This window comes from Pundamilia nyererei, unplaced genomic scaffold (genome assembly GCF_000239375.1).
Source record: "Pundamilia nyererei isolate P.nyererei 1_Seehausen unplaced genomic scaffold, PunNye1.0 scaffold00103, whole genome shotgun sequence".
Taxonomy (NCBI): domain Eukaryota; kingdom Metazoa; phylum Chordata; class Actinopteri; order Cichliformes; family Cichlidae; genus Pundamilia; species Pundamilia nyererei.
The window spans coordinates 1,153,332-1,170,490 of record NW_005187504.1 but is presented as its reverse complement, the minus strand read 5'-3'; the positions used below and the strand labels follow the sequence as shown (position 1 = coordinate 1,170,490).

Genomic DNA, 17,159 nt, shown 5'->3' with positions numbered 1-17,159 from the left:
TTTGGCTTTTTTCAGTATTTTATTTGTTCCTGAGTAAATCGGCTGAGTTTATTAAACTTAACCAAAACAATCTGCACAATTCATTTAAATGTAATAAACTACCATCTTATTTTTAGTTAGCACATACCTTAAACACTTAAAGCTGTAAGCTAATGATAGTTATATATGAGCAGATGCTGCTGGTGCAATAAGCATCCGTTTTACGTTCAATGGATGCATGATCTGATTAGTCAACTAATCGCAAAAATAATCGGTGACTAGTCGACTATCAAAATAAACGTTTGTGGCAGCCCTATTTGTAGTGTAGCTCTCATCATCCTTTACTTATCCATGTGTAACACATCTGTATAATGCCTGCATAGCAGCTTTTTTGACACTTTCAAAACAACAAGCAGCTGACTCACAGTCTCCCACTATCTAAAAACATTTTAGCCATGAGCAAAAAACAGCTCGCTACGTTATCGCTTTAGGAGTGATCACAAGACTGTTCGTGGACTCCTGCCATCAGAGGAACTGATGACCCAGAGGATTACTTTTGATGGCAATGTCCCTGCAACAATATGGAATTAGAGGTGGTACATTAAGCAGCTACTGTGGCTACATAGAGCTGATACTATAATTAACTTTGACTGCATGGTCACAGTAATCAGAACTGTTGGAAACTTGAACGCTGATTTCAAACAAACAAACAAGGGCTGAGTGTGAGCTGCTGGCTTTTGTTCTAATGTGCAACCACATCATGTCTTTTATGTTAGACGTAGGAGTCATGAGTCCTGTTTTGCTTCAATCACGAATGGATTTTGTCACTAATGCTGCCTTGTTTCCTCTGATCCTGCTGACCAGGCAATCTTTTTTAGAAGATAAGGTAACAGAGTTGCTGTGGAAAATTTAAAGAGTAGACAACTGTGTTTAAAATATGCTGAAGGACAACGGATGGCGAATGATGATGCAAAGGATATGAAACAAAAACAGGAGAGTTATGTGAGAGGATGACTTCAGAGGATGGACGTGTTCGTTTTTCCCACCGTAAACACTGACTCAGCAACGTCACACATGTTTAACAACAGCAGCACACTAAAGCTGTCCAACTATGACCTCAGACTCTTCCCCAGTGTGTCCGCTTTGATTTTATGTAGCCGCAGTACTGTTGTGTATAGTACGTGAGTTATTTATTTATTTATTTTTCGCAGTCTGGGATTTGTTCCAGCCAGCTTCACCATTCCCTCAAGGTGAACGCATCTACAGCAGCATCCTCAGCGCACACACGTGTGTGTATGATGATGACGAGGAAATGCAGAGGCTGCAGGAACACCATACACAGACAGCTGATGTTACGTGTCTACTGTTAAGTCTCTTTTTCCACAATGTGTGATTAAAGGCTTAATTTCTTGTTAACGCCAACAAAAGACGGGCTTACTCCAAGGAAAAAACACAAAAAACTGTTTGTAGTCATGTGAGCTTTAGCTGAATAACAGTGTTTTAAATATGACACCCTGACAGTATAATAGGCTGATGTCATATTGTCATAAAAACATCATAAAACATGAACATTTTAGTATAGCTCTTGATCTTTTGGTAATAATTGGTTAATAATTTATTAGTCCAACTACTACTTTACTGAAGCGTGACTAAAACACCTGGTTTACCTGAAGATGAGCGGTCTCCTAAGGGACAATAAGCAATAACCTCTAACAACAATGCACCGTAATCAAACCTGGCATGCTCGTTTCACTAAGACGGGAGGCTTATCGATTGTGTGTGCAGCTTCTCCTGTGTGCACGTGCGACAACGCCACTGATCGAGTACAAATTTCATTACGAGATGTGGCTCTAAATGAAAATAACCATCAGCAAAATTGGAGAAACATGACAGTTTAATTAAACTAAGACTATTCAGACAGTGGTGCAGGTCTAATTTTTGCTCCCATATGGCACCTTTCACAGGCTCAGTACATGTACGGTGAATAATAAATGTGGAAAAAAGATAAGGTGAGGAGGTTGGGAGGTAAATGAAATAGCCCCTAATCTCCTGGGTGGTGTCACTTCAGAGTGTATGAGGAGGCTGCAAAATACACAAATCCTAACAGAATAGCACGAGCTGTCACGGCACGGGAGGCTGAATGAAAACGATAGGCTACAAAAGAATAGCACAAAGTTTGGAGTAGTAGGAAGTGACATACAAATAAAAGCCAAAGACATGACGAAAATAGAGCAGTGAGACGAGTCAACATGTAACAGTAAGCAGAGCACTGAATCTGTACATTGTAGCATATGACCGGGCCTTCTTTCAAACATTCAAATATATGAATGAGATTACTTTCAACCTATTTTAGTCACATTAAGCTTCTGCAAAGATTTTGATTGTTATTTATAGGCAGAATGTTGCTGGCATTCTTTAAACAAAATCAATTTGGGCAAAATTTATTGTAATATATTAAAATGACCTGCCAGCGCTGTCGTATATTCACAAACGGCAAGTCTGGAAACAAGCAAAAAATATTTGCCAGGCAGCTTACTCACATTGAGACTGACCCAAAAAAAAAAAATCCAAAATAAAAAACTGTAGACAGAGAGGGGGGGGGGGACAGAGCTGGAAAATTGAATACATGCAGAATGAACAAGCTTGTGGGTTAGCAGCCTCCCATTCATTCTCATCAGCCTGTCCTGTTCCCTTAACGTCTTACTGAGAGCCGGCCTGATAGGCTTTTCACGCTGTGCAGCCACATTATTTAAAGGCTTTGCCCCGTGCCATTCACAAAAGTCACACTTCAGCGGCAGTCTTCAAAAAAAGAAAGAATAGTTTACACTGAGTTGGAGATCTGACAAATGGCATTTAGTCACAAACATGAAAAAAAAACTTTTGCTTTATATAAGACTTGACTTTTAAGTAACTTGGTGAGGACATTTCGTCTTATTCAGTCAGCAACTCAAAAAGCATACAGGTCATACAGAGGACTGCTCACATGCTGGCAACCAGTGAGATTAAGATAATCGTTATACTTCCATTTATACTGTTGTAATTATATTGCCACACGAGCCCAGTTGGTGGCATAATTGGTAGATTGAGGCAGCAGTCATGTCAGGTTTTTAGTTACCAGCTTTTTCTTTTGCAAGAGGTTTTTTTGTCAGTGTTACGATATTGAGAAAACAGTTTAGGCCCACTCCCCAACAAAAACACTGACTCATTTTTCAAAAATAGCCCATAGTTCACTCTGGGAAACCTTTCCTACCTCCCAAAATTCATATAAATGAGCTTGAAGTGTGAACTTTACAGAGATCACGCAGGGGTCACTTTCTCACAGATTTAGACCTGCAAGAAATCTGGATGCAGTTTCAGAGACTGCCAACAGTCCTGTATTGTCCTCCGTCAATGGAGTGTCCTCGTCCAACATGTGGCAGTGGCCTGTGCCAACAAACATCTCAGTCAATCACAGCTTAGGAGAGGAGGGCCGCTGTATCCCCTCTCGGAGCTGTCAGAGTCTTTGGTTTCAGCAGGATGGTCGTGTTTTGACTTTGCTAAATGGACCATGGATCGCTTGTACTTAGTGGAGAGTTCAAATATTGGGAAAAGAAAAAAAAGTCGGTAAAGTGACACCAGAGGCCAACAAGCTAAAAATAAACACTGAGCACTTAAAGAAAAAAACAGGGTGGAATCTATTAGTCAAACCAATCGGGGAATGGAAAGGGAATCTGATTCCAGCCTTTAAAAACACTTTATTTTTCATGAATTTCAAGCAGAATATCAATTAGATTATAATAATTTCAGCACATTTAGTCTTTGAAATTAGAATCTCAAAATTTCAGTGAAAAGGAAAAAGATAAGCCAACGGTAATTAAACCGTAACCACACAACCAGTTTCATGGTAAACTGTTTTCAGATCCAAGGGATTTTTAGAAGAAGGGATACTATCGGTCACTACTAGCATTCTTCTGGAGTCATCTGAAGTCATTTGCCGAAACGAGCTTACATCTGGATTTGAACGTTTACATTTACACAGCATCCTTCTCTATGATTCAAACAGCCTGTGTCTTGACTGTTTGTGGTCTCTGCTGCATTGGCTGTCATTTAGGAAGCGGAGACAGACAGTTGTGCGTACAAAGCATCTAACTCTGACATTAAAGCCCTCCTGCTTCAATCAACCAGTGTTTTAGCTTGACGTTGATGTTTCCCCCCAACCATAATCAAACAGTTATATGTGCGACTTAAAGAAACCTGTTATTAAACTATTAAGAATAATGTATTTTGTCATTTTAGGCATGAGAGCTTGATGGATTTTAAGATGTGATGCCAAGTTGTTACTTTTCTGGCTGTTATCAGATTATGCAACAAGTACAGTTGACTCATCTGTTGCCACCATTTGGCAGACACGGCTTATAAAATATGCAGCACTCCCATCCTCGCTGACTCAGGCCATCACAACATGATTAAAAGTTGGGAACAAAATCACTGTTACCCACATGCTGTTAAAAAAAACAAGAGGTTGCATAAAAGAATGACAATGGTGGCCTCGGTATCAATCTGCATTTTTATTTGTTTTTCACACCTGCTGCGAGCTGCCCCAAAACATCTTATTTCTCAAAGTCTAAAGTCTCATCCCTCTCGCTCCTGCTCCGCACATCTTCCTTCCGTCCATGTCACCAATTTCAGAGGCAGACCCTTTTATTCAGTTGAAGCGACAGCGAAAATACACAAGACTTGACAGTGACTGATGACTCGCTGTCAGCTCACTGCCTTAACCAAGGACAGAGCGCTTTCTCTCTGCTCCCTCTACTGCCACGCGCTCACAAAATAATTAGCGCAACAGCGGCATTTGAGGCAAAACGGGAGAAAATCTAATCTGCAGTCACCCGACTGCTTTCACAACCGTGTTCAGCAGTGACCTTAAAGTGCAGCGAGGGCTACGAGTCTTCACTTTGCAAACTGACAAATTTGTCTTGCCAGCGATCGAGCCAAACACTAAACACGGGGAACACTACACAAATGCATAAAGACTCGAGCAGTGGGTAAACTTTAAAAACGAACCCTGCAAGCAAGCTGCATAATCTATGTTTGTAGATCAATGTTTAATTTAATGGCTGTCATTGTAGCTCCTGTGCAATTCCTGCCTTGTACCTGTTATGAATCGATCTCTCTGGTACAAAAGAAAGAAAGAAAAAGGGTGTAGTTATAAAACCAACTCTAATCTGCAGTTAAATCGTTTGCAAGAAGGTTGAATAATGTGTTGCTAAATTAATCTGCGATCTGTTTTATAGAAGAAAAAGTAAAGGGGAAGACGATATGCAGGACTTGGATCAGTGGGGCCTAAGCTGGTTTCTAACAGAGTTGAGTAAACGTCTTTGTTGCTGGAGGACATTAACTTGAACTTTTGTTATAACAAATGAAGACAGTTCTTCTTTTTCCTCCAGTTTTGGAAAGCTTATTCCCCAGACAGCACACATTACTATGTGAGTAACTTATATCTAAAAACCCATCTTGAGGACATTTATAAGATTAAACACAACTGCCTCATGTGACGTATAAACCAAATACCTAATGTTCCGCACTAAAAGGCGCACTTAAAATCCTTTAATTTTCTCAAAAATTAACAGTGCGCTTTATAATCCGGTGCGCCTTATGTATGGATTCTGGTTGTGCTTACAGACCTCCAACCGATTTTATGTGGTACATGGCGCTCAAACATCTGTCAAAAAACTCCATCCGCTTCAGGTCCCAAAGTCAAACAAACACTGCGGCATCACTGAGATTTAAAAACTGTCTAAATTCTTTCATCTTTAATAAAATGATCAGCCTTGCTGCTTTACCAGATGTAACAATTAAGTTTAACATAAACGCAGTGAAGCTGGAGGATGAACGCTAAGAGGGTCCCGGCTGGTTAGGGAAAAATGCAGTCCCACGGCAGGATGTTTGAAACGGACTAAACTTCAGTCAGGAGAACAAACTGAGATAATCCATCCACAATATGAGGTTAGTCATTAATATACTGCAACAATATGGGAATAGAGCAGCTGCTAGAGAATTCAACATTAATGAATCAATGGTATGGAAGTGGAGGAAGCAAGAAGAATGAGCTGATTAAAGTTTGACTTATCTGACTGTTTTGTTTAACTTAATGCGCCTTATGTGTGAAAACAGACCCGTTCATCGACAGTGCGCCTTATGATGGTCCGAAAAGTACGGTATCACCTGTACCCTTCAGTACCACACTTCTGAGATGCAGCTCAAGAATGAAAATATGATGAAGATGTTCTTGTTTTTTGGCTTTTAAATCAACCTTTCAGTGCACCGTTCCTTACCTGTGTAGGTCTCAGGATGAGGTGTGAGGTTAATCTCGTCGGCTACTGTTAAAGGAAGGGGGGGAAAGAGAGAAGGGATACAAACATTTGGGGTTCAGTTAGTGCTCACGACATTCCACATGCAACATACAGGTAGCGCTGCAAACATCAGAACGAGCCTCATCTCAATTAGGATCGGAAGCCATGCGAGACCAGGGGGGTGGGGTCGGTGTGGGGGGAGATGGGAAATGAAAAGAGGGTTTGAGGATAGCAATCAGACTTGTTGTGATATCAACATGGCACACAGCAGCAATCTGGTCGGGAAGATTAGATATGATTATAGAGAGTGCGAGCAGAGAGACTGGTGCAGCCAAAGCAATCAGCGACTGTTCGAAGCCATTTCAAGGTGAATCAACACAGTGAAGTTCTTGACTTTGGCGAGAGATGCAGAGTGTGTTTTCAAACCAAGAGGCAAAGGGGGTGGAATACATTTAAATACGAGGTACATGTGTGAAACGCGAGGAGCATGCAAAGACTCAAGGTTAAATGAAATCCAGTTAAACTAGTTAACTAGGTTTACTGAACTGATCAAAATTACTTTTAATCACTGACTTCACCAAAAAGTTTCATAAGCCATATGCAACTTTTTCTGAACCAACAAACAAAGCATGGGTATAGCACTCATGTTGTATATGCCTTTACTATTAATTTGTTCACATTTTCTTTTAGAATTAACAATAGTGGGTCCTCGTGGATTATTTGCTTTTACTTTATGTATCAATGGGTATTAAACTGGTTATTTCTAAACTTTAGGACGTTTAAATACAATTACTTTATAAGCATAACCTGGATTTTAATGTGAATGGGATTAAAAAGCTTTCATCGGGATATTCTGAGTCAAAGATGATTGATGCAACACGCCGACTATGTTTTAAAAAGTATTAGCACTATATGAATATGAAAGAGGAGGGTGTACAAACGGCTTTAGTCTATATGAAAGGCATTATTGTAGCCTCTGGAAAATCCTTGAATTCTTAAGTCGAAGTTGAGTGATGGAGAGAAGCAGAAAGTTTTTAAACACTCTACCTAAATCCATGCTCTTGGACTTGCGTGTCTTGATGATTTCAAGTTGAGAGGCGTCTCCAAATTGCTTGGTGCGCTTCTCTGACATGCTCTGGCGTCCAAAACCTTCCCTCTGGAAAGCACCATCTGGATGATTTTCATCTGGAACCGCAGAGCTGGATGGAGAGTGCGACAGGTTAAGATGAGCTGGACCTGATCTCACACACGGAAAACCTCACAGACAAATATGTGTTCAAAATCATTTCAATGGATTTAATTACTCCAAAAACAGGAATGTTTTGAAATAGTTGTCATAATTTTTTTATATAAAAGGAATGTAAAATGAAAGTAAACACATTCTACAAGCAGAAAAGAAAGAACGAAAAGTGGGAAGAAGAAAGCTGAACATGGTATAAGTTAAGAAGGATTCAAAGAAGCTGTCCTCTTTGAACTCGAGGCCTTCAAACATGAACATGAAGGGCATCGGGGAGGGACGGGGCAAAAATCAAGAAGAAGGTATGGGAGCTGAGCAACTGGAACTAGTGGAATATAGATTGGGGCAATGAGAGAAACGGGGTTGGTGAAGACAGCACGACGGTGAGAACTAAAATAAAAACAGCAGAAAGGCTGACAGCAGGAGACAAGGAGTTATCTGGATGGAAGAAAGTAAAAGAGGAGATAAAGGTAGCAGTAGAATGGAAGAAAAACTTAACAGACAAAAACAGACAGAAAAAAATATCTGTTAATCTTTCTCACACTGACACACTCAAGATGTCCTTATCATCACTGTGGCAGAAAAGGACATCAGGCTGAGAGGATAGTAGGGGGAAAAAGAAAAGTAGCTGCTCCAGGAAACGCTGCTTACAATCAAAGAGCAATCAGCTGGAAAAAACAAACAATCTGCACACTGACAATCCACAACACTGAAACACCTGACAGACAAAACACTGATTATCACCTCACAAAAGGGTGAGATATACTGTACTAGACAGCAAGCGAACAGTTAGTGCTTGAAGTTGAGCCAACAGGGAAATGAGCAATCATAAGGATTTAAGGGACTCTGACAAAGGTCAGACTCGACAACTGGGCCCAACAGAAGTGGTCCAAGGAGCCGCACATGTGACAGTGTTTTGGTTAGCAAAGACTGGCTTGTGTAGTCTGATGCTACAGAAGAGCTACTCCAGAATAAACTGCTGAAAAAGTTCATGCTGAATAAGACAGGAAGGTCTCAGTACAGTGCAGCCCTTCGAATGGCAAATCATTAAATAAGTAATGGCAGCAATCTGTTAGAACAATAATGTTTTCTGTTGCTCTTGTCAGACACAAGTTGCATCGGGGTGCACTGTGGGAAAAGGCCAGCTACTGAGGCAACATGATGCTCTGGGCTATAATGTAAAATTTTGAGGAACAGCTTCCAGAACAAGTGTTCAGAGCATCGAACGAACAGGAACCATCTCACAGTTTACAGATCTTAAAGAGCCCGCTGCTAACATCTAGTGCCTGATACCGCATGACGGCGAGGTCTCAAGTATCTGTAAAAACAAACAACCTGTTGCATATGAAGTTTTTCTCCAAGAAACCTTATTATTTTCAGATATTATATGCCGTTTTGTTAGATTTAGGCAGGCACAGTAGCTCTGTGGAAAACGTGTTAAACTGTACGCTAACCAGAAACAACAGTTTCCGCCTACCTGTGATTCTGATTGGGCAGCTCTTTGGTCCACGGTGGAGTCACATCAGCTGCGAAGCCGACATCATCGTGCGAGCTCGAGGACGACTGGTCGGAAAGGTGGGGTGGAAGAAGCGGCGGCCGGTCATCTTCTATGATCACGGTGTCGTCCTGCGGCATGTTGACGGTCGGTGAGAGCTGATAGTTTCCTGCAGGGGACAAAAATATACTTTTCATTATTCTTGTGTTTTCATCGCTGTGTTTATGTGTTTTGGTCCTTCAGATCTAAAGTTTTCTGTGTTCCCAACTTCACAAAGAAGACTTGTATATCTCCACTCTGACAAAGACATAAATATACATGTGGAAAAAATGAAAAGGTTAAAGCCAAGTTGTTATGTTAGTCCTTGAGACTCAGAGCAACAGCAGCATTTCTCAAGTCAATAATAAGAGAGAAAAGGACGGAGAATCAACACGCCAGAACACAAAGTCTTACAGCTCGGTGTGACAGAGTAAAGCAATCTGACAAAATCAGTTAGTTTACATTTATACCGCTTCTTTCTGACTGGTTTCATTTCTCATGACTTTCACTAATGAAGAACAATATGTTTTATTGACACGACTCAAATTAGAGTCTTGCTTCTTCTTACAGTTCAGTAAGATGTATGAGACAAGTGCACATCTCAACAAATGAATTGGTACTCAGCCGCCGTCTACTGTACAAACCACACAGCATCCCCGTCAGTGTGCTTGAGCGTAAATCAGGAGTTATTTCCAGAGAGAACATTTGAGCCACACTTCCTAATCAGTCAGTGCTGCAGCGATTTATCAATATGGAGAACCTGAGAGTTGAGAAGACACTATGTCTCATCAGCGATTTTATTTTATTGGAATAATCCCTGCATAGAAAACACCATCCGCGATTTATATTGGCGCCAAGGTGAAAATCATGAAACCTGAAAAAAGGAGCACGCTGACTGAAGAAACCCTCAGGAATTCATTTATTTGTGACAGAAGACAACTACTGTATTAAGCGTGAGACTGCAGTCACAGTTTAATTGGAAAGGGACAACAAAATACAATGAAACACGGGTAACTTTTGAAACCACAGAACATATTTTGAAGTTTAAAAACGGTGAGTGAAACGGCTTCTGGCTAATCAGCTTATAGCAAGAGGAGTCTGGCAGCAGGCACAATGGTGCTCCTATGTCAAAACACTATGATTAATTCAAGCTGTGCCCTCACAAATAAAGATTTAAAAAAGTCTGTGTTGAAGCAGAAAAAAAAATTAAATAGTCTCCTTTCTCCGCCTCTGAAAAGCACAGCTTAAAAACTCTCATTGATATGCAGCACATGACTTTGTCTTTAATCTGTATTTTGAAACTGGCATCAAAAAGGGTATCTTCAATGCTTCATAAAAGCCTTGTGTACTGAGCTTAGGGAGGAGTTTGTTTGTCAGAGACCAGGAGGTCTAAGCCGGGCCTGCTGTTTGCTTCTCTTAACCAGGCACCGAGGGGACCGCAGGGCCGCAGCATGTTGTTTCATCCAGCTAGCATGGGTGAATGACCTGATGTAAATGAGCTGAAAGGAGAAAACAAAGGAGCGATGAGGAGGTTTGAGTGTGTTAGGGTATGCAAATTTGTGTGTAGAGGTCAATTAAAATGTTGTCGGTCAATGTTCAAAGTGACATCTTATTTATGTGAACTGACTGATGCACAACGTACTTTTTAATCCCATTTTGGAAACATAATAAGGCAGTAAAGCTTGCGCCACACAAAACCCTATTTAGAGTGTTATTTTAAAGGAATTATCTGACAAATAATGACTTAGAGTGATGTTTGTGCTGCAGTTTTGGTGATTGAAATTCTAGTATTTCAGCAGTTATCTGTAAGTGATGTATGGGAAGCTGCTTGTAAATCAAGGTTAGCAGCAGGAACTGATTACTTTGCCCTCCACCTTCTAAATATGGTTCTGGTTTCAAAATTGAGAGCTCAGAAGCCAATGATGAAATAGTTAATATTTACAGCCTCCTTGTGCTTGGTAGTGACTAAAAAAGTAGTGGGAGAAAAAAAGACAATAAGAAATGCAGAAATAAGAAATAAATGCACACATTTCTAGGAATATATATAGATGTTAGTGTACAAGCATGAATTCTCTCACACTCAGTGTGAATGTGCTGTGCTGGATCTGCAGAAGTGTGCAAAGTGCACAGCCTTAACCTTCCCTGAACAACTACAACTGTTCTAGTGGTTTTAGTGTGTGTCTTTGCCCTCCTTTCAGCCCCGCCTCCTGCTGTGCATGTTTGTTATTCACTGTGAATCTGGGAGTCCGGGCGGGTCCTCCAGCACAGCATGGCCACTTCTTTCTCTCAGACCACAGCCACACACATTTTACACAAGCGTCTGCACACATGTGCATTCACAGAACCACTTAATCCCATTTCCCTAAGCAGTCCAATGCGCAACACTGAGAATCCCATCAATGTCACAGTTTGAATCACTGCAGTACAATCAACTGGCAGCTACTGAGTAGGAAACCAATGAATCTGTCAACTCAGTTGCTCGGTATAAGGATGGGGGAAAAAAAGCTTCTTTGTTTTAGTGCCAGCACCCGAGGGCAGCCGACAGCCAGCGACAATGGCTGTGCCATGTGGACGCAGCACACACCCAACATCACCTGAGAATTGAACCAATAAACACAAATTATTGTTCCCAACGGCTGTAATAATTTTAGACAGCGCTGCAGTGGAACAATAGGCAGCATTTCATTGGTGAGTCTCCAGTATTATTAGATGCTTTTTGTATACAACTACTGAATACTTGAAGGAAAAAAGGGGGACATGGAACTGGCAAGAGGGAAGGAGGGGGTACAAAAGACTTTCTGAATGAAACTGGAAGTAGCAGGAGGGGAGGATAACATGAGGTGAAAGCCATGCGGAGCATTCCCCCCCTCCCTCCTTTTAATTTTGTCTTGTCTCAATGTATTTGCATAATTAGCAAAGAGGTTATTGCCAGGGGTGCTGGGCCTTGAAAGCTATTGGCCTGAAGGAATAATTAAGCTGCTCTCTTATCCCTGGCATCTTCAGCAAGCGATCTAAGAGTGCACGCGGTCCGAAATTCAAGCTGATATGTTCGAAACCAAGTTCTCCTCTAAGAAAGCTTAATGCATGATTTATGTTTAGCTGCACCCTCACAACGCAAGAACAGGCTTATTCCAAGGAACTGTGAAAGACCCCTCCAGCACTCAAACACACACACAATTGTATTTATCTTAAGAAGGTTTGCTGAGCATGCAAAGCTCTACTTTGTGTTCACATGCGTTCCCATCTGGGACCTGCTTCTAGTCTCTTCCTGACAGCTCCTGACTAGCAGCAATGGAGCAGCTCATAGCCGTGCATCTGTTTTTCCAGACCCTTCCACTGTATTCACATCAGTCATAACACAGCTGCCTATGTTGGCGAATCACCACATTTATGTTAATTCACAGGGAATTGACTCAAGTACAAAGGGTGACAAGTTAGCTCGTGCAATCATCAGGAGTTACTACAACTTAAAGTTGCAAATCCTGCAGCTGGTCCATCAGTACAAACGTAAGCACGGGCCAGAGCACTCGTCCAACTCCCAGACATGCACTTTAAAAGTGGTGGTTGACCCAAATTACACAGAAAGACGCCACGATTGTTACCCTATGTTGTAGTGGTGTGAAACCATGTCCAAAGTTTGGGTTTTTCCGCCCATGTTTGGACATATTCTTGGAGGTGTCTTCTTTCACTCAAATACGGTGTCAAAAAGCTCTAAAATATCTTTCTATAAGACAAACATTAGATTCCACCAGCGCTACTTTCATTAAAGAAACCGTTCCAATCCAAACAAGAAGGGTTCTATAGAACCAACCTTCTAAAGTCAAGTCATGATCAAAAACTTGACATTTACTGCAGCAAACCTGGTCTGAGGGCCAAAACAGTCATTTTATAGGTAGACATAAATAAAGGGAAAAATTCGATGTGGAATCAATGTTAGAAAAAGTTTTAATAGCTTTAAGAACAGGGATGAAAGATCAGTTGTTTGGGAGAAAAGTTCTGATGTTTATGATGGGTTTGGCCGGACTATCGGCCCTCCATCCAATGTTTATTTATAATTGCCAGCACAGCCTCTATAATTCTCACCCTAGAAAGAAGGAGAAGAAAGATGCAGATGACACAAAAAATGTTCAGCTAATGATTTTTGCAAAACTCACTTTAAGCAGGTGGGTAATTTGCACTGCAGTTTTACTTTACAGATTACTGTCGGGTGATTTTCACAGGATTAAGATCAACAATCATATAATTATTACAGTTTATTACATGTATATACATACTAACCTCATGTGAAGAGGAATAAAGTTCAAACTGAGTCCCAGTTTGACTGGTCCCCATCAAATCTTATTTTTATAAAAATGTAGTTATAGACAACACAAAAGACATTTGAAAAAATACCTTTAAAATGTTAATTTATGAGGAAAATACTAAGAAAAGCAGAGTCTACCAGCTTAAAGTTTGAGATTGCTGACCTTTATCCTCTTTGCCGAGTCCACAGTGGCAAATTAAACAAGAGTTCATATAAGGATTTAATCCTTTCCCTACCTCTCCCAATCTTCACAAAACCACAGAGCAATGTTCTAAAAAGCCCGAACTGCTTATCTGTAGTGATTCAAGTACATGAAAAAAATCCTTTTATAACCCACTTGATTTTAAAACCACGTGTCAAAAAGAAGACTCAGAATACGTTACATGATATATTGAGGCTGAAATGCCTCCTTAAACAGTCAAGGGAAAAAAATCCACTGGGCTGATTAAGTGTTTAATAAGCAGAGAAAAGAGTCACGTGTCTGTGACACATAGCAATTATAGAGTGTGCAGCCCTCATAGGCCAGCCTTGGAGGTTTCAAGCGTCTGATCCTGGTGGACAAACGGACCACTCTCGGTGCTTTGATATCAGATATTCCCTGCTTAGCCCAGTCAGTTCACAGTGAAATTACAAAAACAAGACACGTGACAGAGGATCAAAAAAAAGCACGTGGCACGTGTGTTGGGAGACACAAATACTGATGGGGCATGAGCTGCAACACTACAGCAGCACTGCGGTGACATTATTCAATTTAAGTTGGGCCTCATCATGTTTCACAAAATCCATCTCTCGCTTGTAAAGGTTGTGACTGGATGCAGCTCCACATTTTGGACAATATTTAATCATATTTAAGGGAGACTGACAGTAGAAAAGCAGATATTAATAACAATTTCTATTTTTTTTTTTCTTAGTACAGCCTTCCTTTAATTTCACCTAACAAACAATCTCATCCTCACCAACAGGCCAAACTTCACTTTTGATTTTTATTCTGGAAGATTATTTTGTTTGCTTAGTTTCCATTTGTTTGGATCGAATCTCTTGCTTAAAGAAAGAGGAAAAAAAAACACGTAAAGTATTACTGCAACGACTGTGCCACTCTGGTAACAACCTGAGAACCCATCAGCTCGTACACTGACTTGGCGTCCAAGTGCAACGGCTAGTTTTTCAGGGCTTCAGCATACCCAAACTGCAGATAACAAATATCTGTTCAAAACCCCCCTCTTTTGTTTTTGCTCTCGACATAGACTGACCTGCAACCAAAGCATGCTCAAATATTTGCTTAGTTAACAAGACGCAGGAAACTTCTGTAACTATCTAATAGCTACCCCCGAAAAATCAAAACTGTTTATTCGTATTATTTTCTTTTTTCTGTAAAAGACCCTCTGCCAGGTTCGATTTTAAAGTTTAACAAAGTCCCATATTAACCACCCACTGTTTGCAGAAAGCTCTTCTATGCTCCAGTTCAACCTTGACAGCTTTACTGCTTTTTGTTTTTCGTTTCAGGCAAAGAAAAAGACTCTTTGCAGTCTTTAGAAAGCCTTCTCCCGTCCAACAAAACTAAAGATCAGCAACTGTTGAAACACGTCTGGTCAGTACATTCTGGAGGCCCCTGCAGATTATGCTGATTTTGAACTGTATACACAAAGTGATGTATTAACTTCATGAAGCATTAGGATAAACTCGAGCTTCACAAAAGATTCAGACATCAGTTTGTCTGGTCGGCAAAGTGACAGCGATCTCATTTGCCACTGCTAAGCAGACAACTGCTGTAAATCTGCCTCGTGCTTTCACTCCCAACCCTGTACGCTCATTATGTGCTTGCTGTTTGTTAAGCATGGATGAACGCAGCCACTGTAGCAGCATGGATGAGCTTCACCTATTAACACTTTCTCTGTCACTCATAGCTTACACTTTTATATACACTGACAGTGTCAGAGTCAACCGATTTGCATAAATGGAAAACACTTTCAGATTAAGTTGCATTGATTAATGAGACAGATTTGCCTAGAGCTACTTTTTTAAAATACAAGATAAGAGTTACTTCAACTCTTCTTACTGTTTTTCTATTTAATTTATTTACATTAAAAGTATTTTCTGTGTCTTTCTTTTCCCTTTGGGCTCATTTGCAATGAATCAGCAGAAGAGAAATTGAAGAATTCAAAGCAAATAAACAACTGCAAAGGACAAGATGTAGGAAGATGGTTGGGTCATTATGTTCTTTCTTGAAATTAAAACAGGCGAGCTTTGCGATTTCACCATCTGGTGCACAGAATCCTTTCTTTGACATTAACGAACATAACCACCCATCCATCAATCACTCAAGTGCTACACAAATGCAATCCTGCACAGATGCGCACAAAGCTCTTACACACAGATACAAATATGCTTGCTAATCACACACACGCACGCGCACGCACACGCACGCACACACACGCGCACGCAGTCACTTTCAAACCAGCTCAGAGCATGTTTGAGCAAAGGGTTATTTAGAAACAGGGAGAGTTGCAGGTTTGAGAACCAATGCACGCGTGACACTTTCAGAAAACATACAAGCAACAAACTGTCGAGGGGGCATTTGTCCATCTCTGCCTCCTGCGGCCTGACAGAGACATTAAAAACCACTGGTTCCAGATGATACTGCTGGCTCATGCTGACAAAACCTGGCAGGCTAGCTTAGAGAACACACAAAACAAAATGCTGTAATTGCTGTAAAATGCTGCAGTTGTGACCCTATAAACATCCTTAAGCAGAAGAAACAGGGAATCACATTGCACCTGCAAATGGCCATAAACTACAACAAGGCAGGAAATGTTAGAACCAGTTGCCAATGAATGAGTACAAAAAAAAAGGTCAAAATTAATTCGTTATGCTGGAACTCACCTATCGTGCGTGGCAGCATGCCTTGCCGGGGCATCAAGTTGTCATCGAGGCCCTCCAGGCCACCATACAGCGAGTGGGAGATTCGGCGCTCGTGGTCATCTAGGGAGGTGTTTAAAATCTGCTGGGGTCCCAGTGGGCTCCCTGGTGTCTCCTGAATGAAGAGGAAGCTGATGTTACATCAAAGACTAACTCCTTCCTTTGTTTGAATCACCTGTGAAGTGTTTTTATAAAGGTTAACAAAGAACAAATAATCCTTTTTAACGGGGACAGAGTGAAGTGCTAGAAGTTAAGTCTTACTCAAAAGTGAGAGAATGATTCTGAAGGGAACTAGCATCGCTAACATTTGTTCAATAGTAATGGCTGGACACAGGGGTGGCGATCCATGCTAATGCTACCAATGTGGTAACAAGGATAAATGAGGATGGATTTCCATTCGGCTGTTGAGCCACAGGCTGTTACCGAGCTGGCGATCCCCCGCTGGGGAAGATTAGCTTCCTAGCATCTTGACATTTCCCTTAAGACCCATGATGACAGTCTTTCTTGCTGGACAAATAGACCATTTGCATGCCCCGTTACCCTTTTGCACACATCTACTGCCTGAGAAGGTGTGTGCACGTGTGTCTTTTGTCCGTTGGATCACTGGATGTACTGATGTATTGATGTTTTCTGTATGGTTTTTGCATTTCTTTCTGAAGGTGATGACAGCTCTAATGATAACAGTCATAAATGTTAACACATATCAGGAAATGACACTATCAAACTTGACTCAATACTGGGACCAAATGACTCCAATCAATGACTATGACTAGCTTGGCTGGAATTTGAGTTTGGCAGAAGGTCTTTGCCCAATGATCCCTTTCACTTCAGTGAATGGTTGTGCTGCTATAAACACTG

The 17,159-nt window shown here is 40.9% G+C and overlaps 1 protein-coding gene across 1 annotated transcript in view; it reads right to left on the bottom strand.

Annotated features, from left to right (window-relative positions):
* The window catches only part of pard3ab (par-3 family cell polarity regulator alpha, b), a 233,486-nt gene that overhangs the window by 73,786 nt on the left and 142,541 nt on the right, over nt 1–17,159 (bottom strand). The window contains exons 15-19 of the mRNA XM_013912826.1: nt 16,266–16,416; nt 9,026–9,212; nt 7,359–7,510; nt 6,294–6,338; nt 534–550 (exon numbers count right to left, since the gene is read on the bottom strand). Coding sequence (XP_013768280.1) covers nt 534–550; nt 6,294–6,338; nt 7,359–7,510; nt 9,026–9,212; nt 16,266–16,416 — 552 coding nt within the window. The remainder of the gene's footprint in view (nt 1–533; nt 551–6,293; nt 6,339–7,358; nt 7,511–9,025; nt 9,213–16,265; nt 16,417–17,159) is intronic.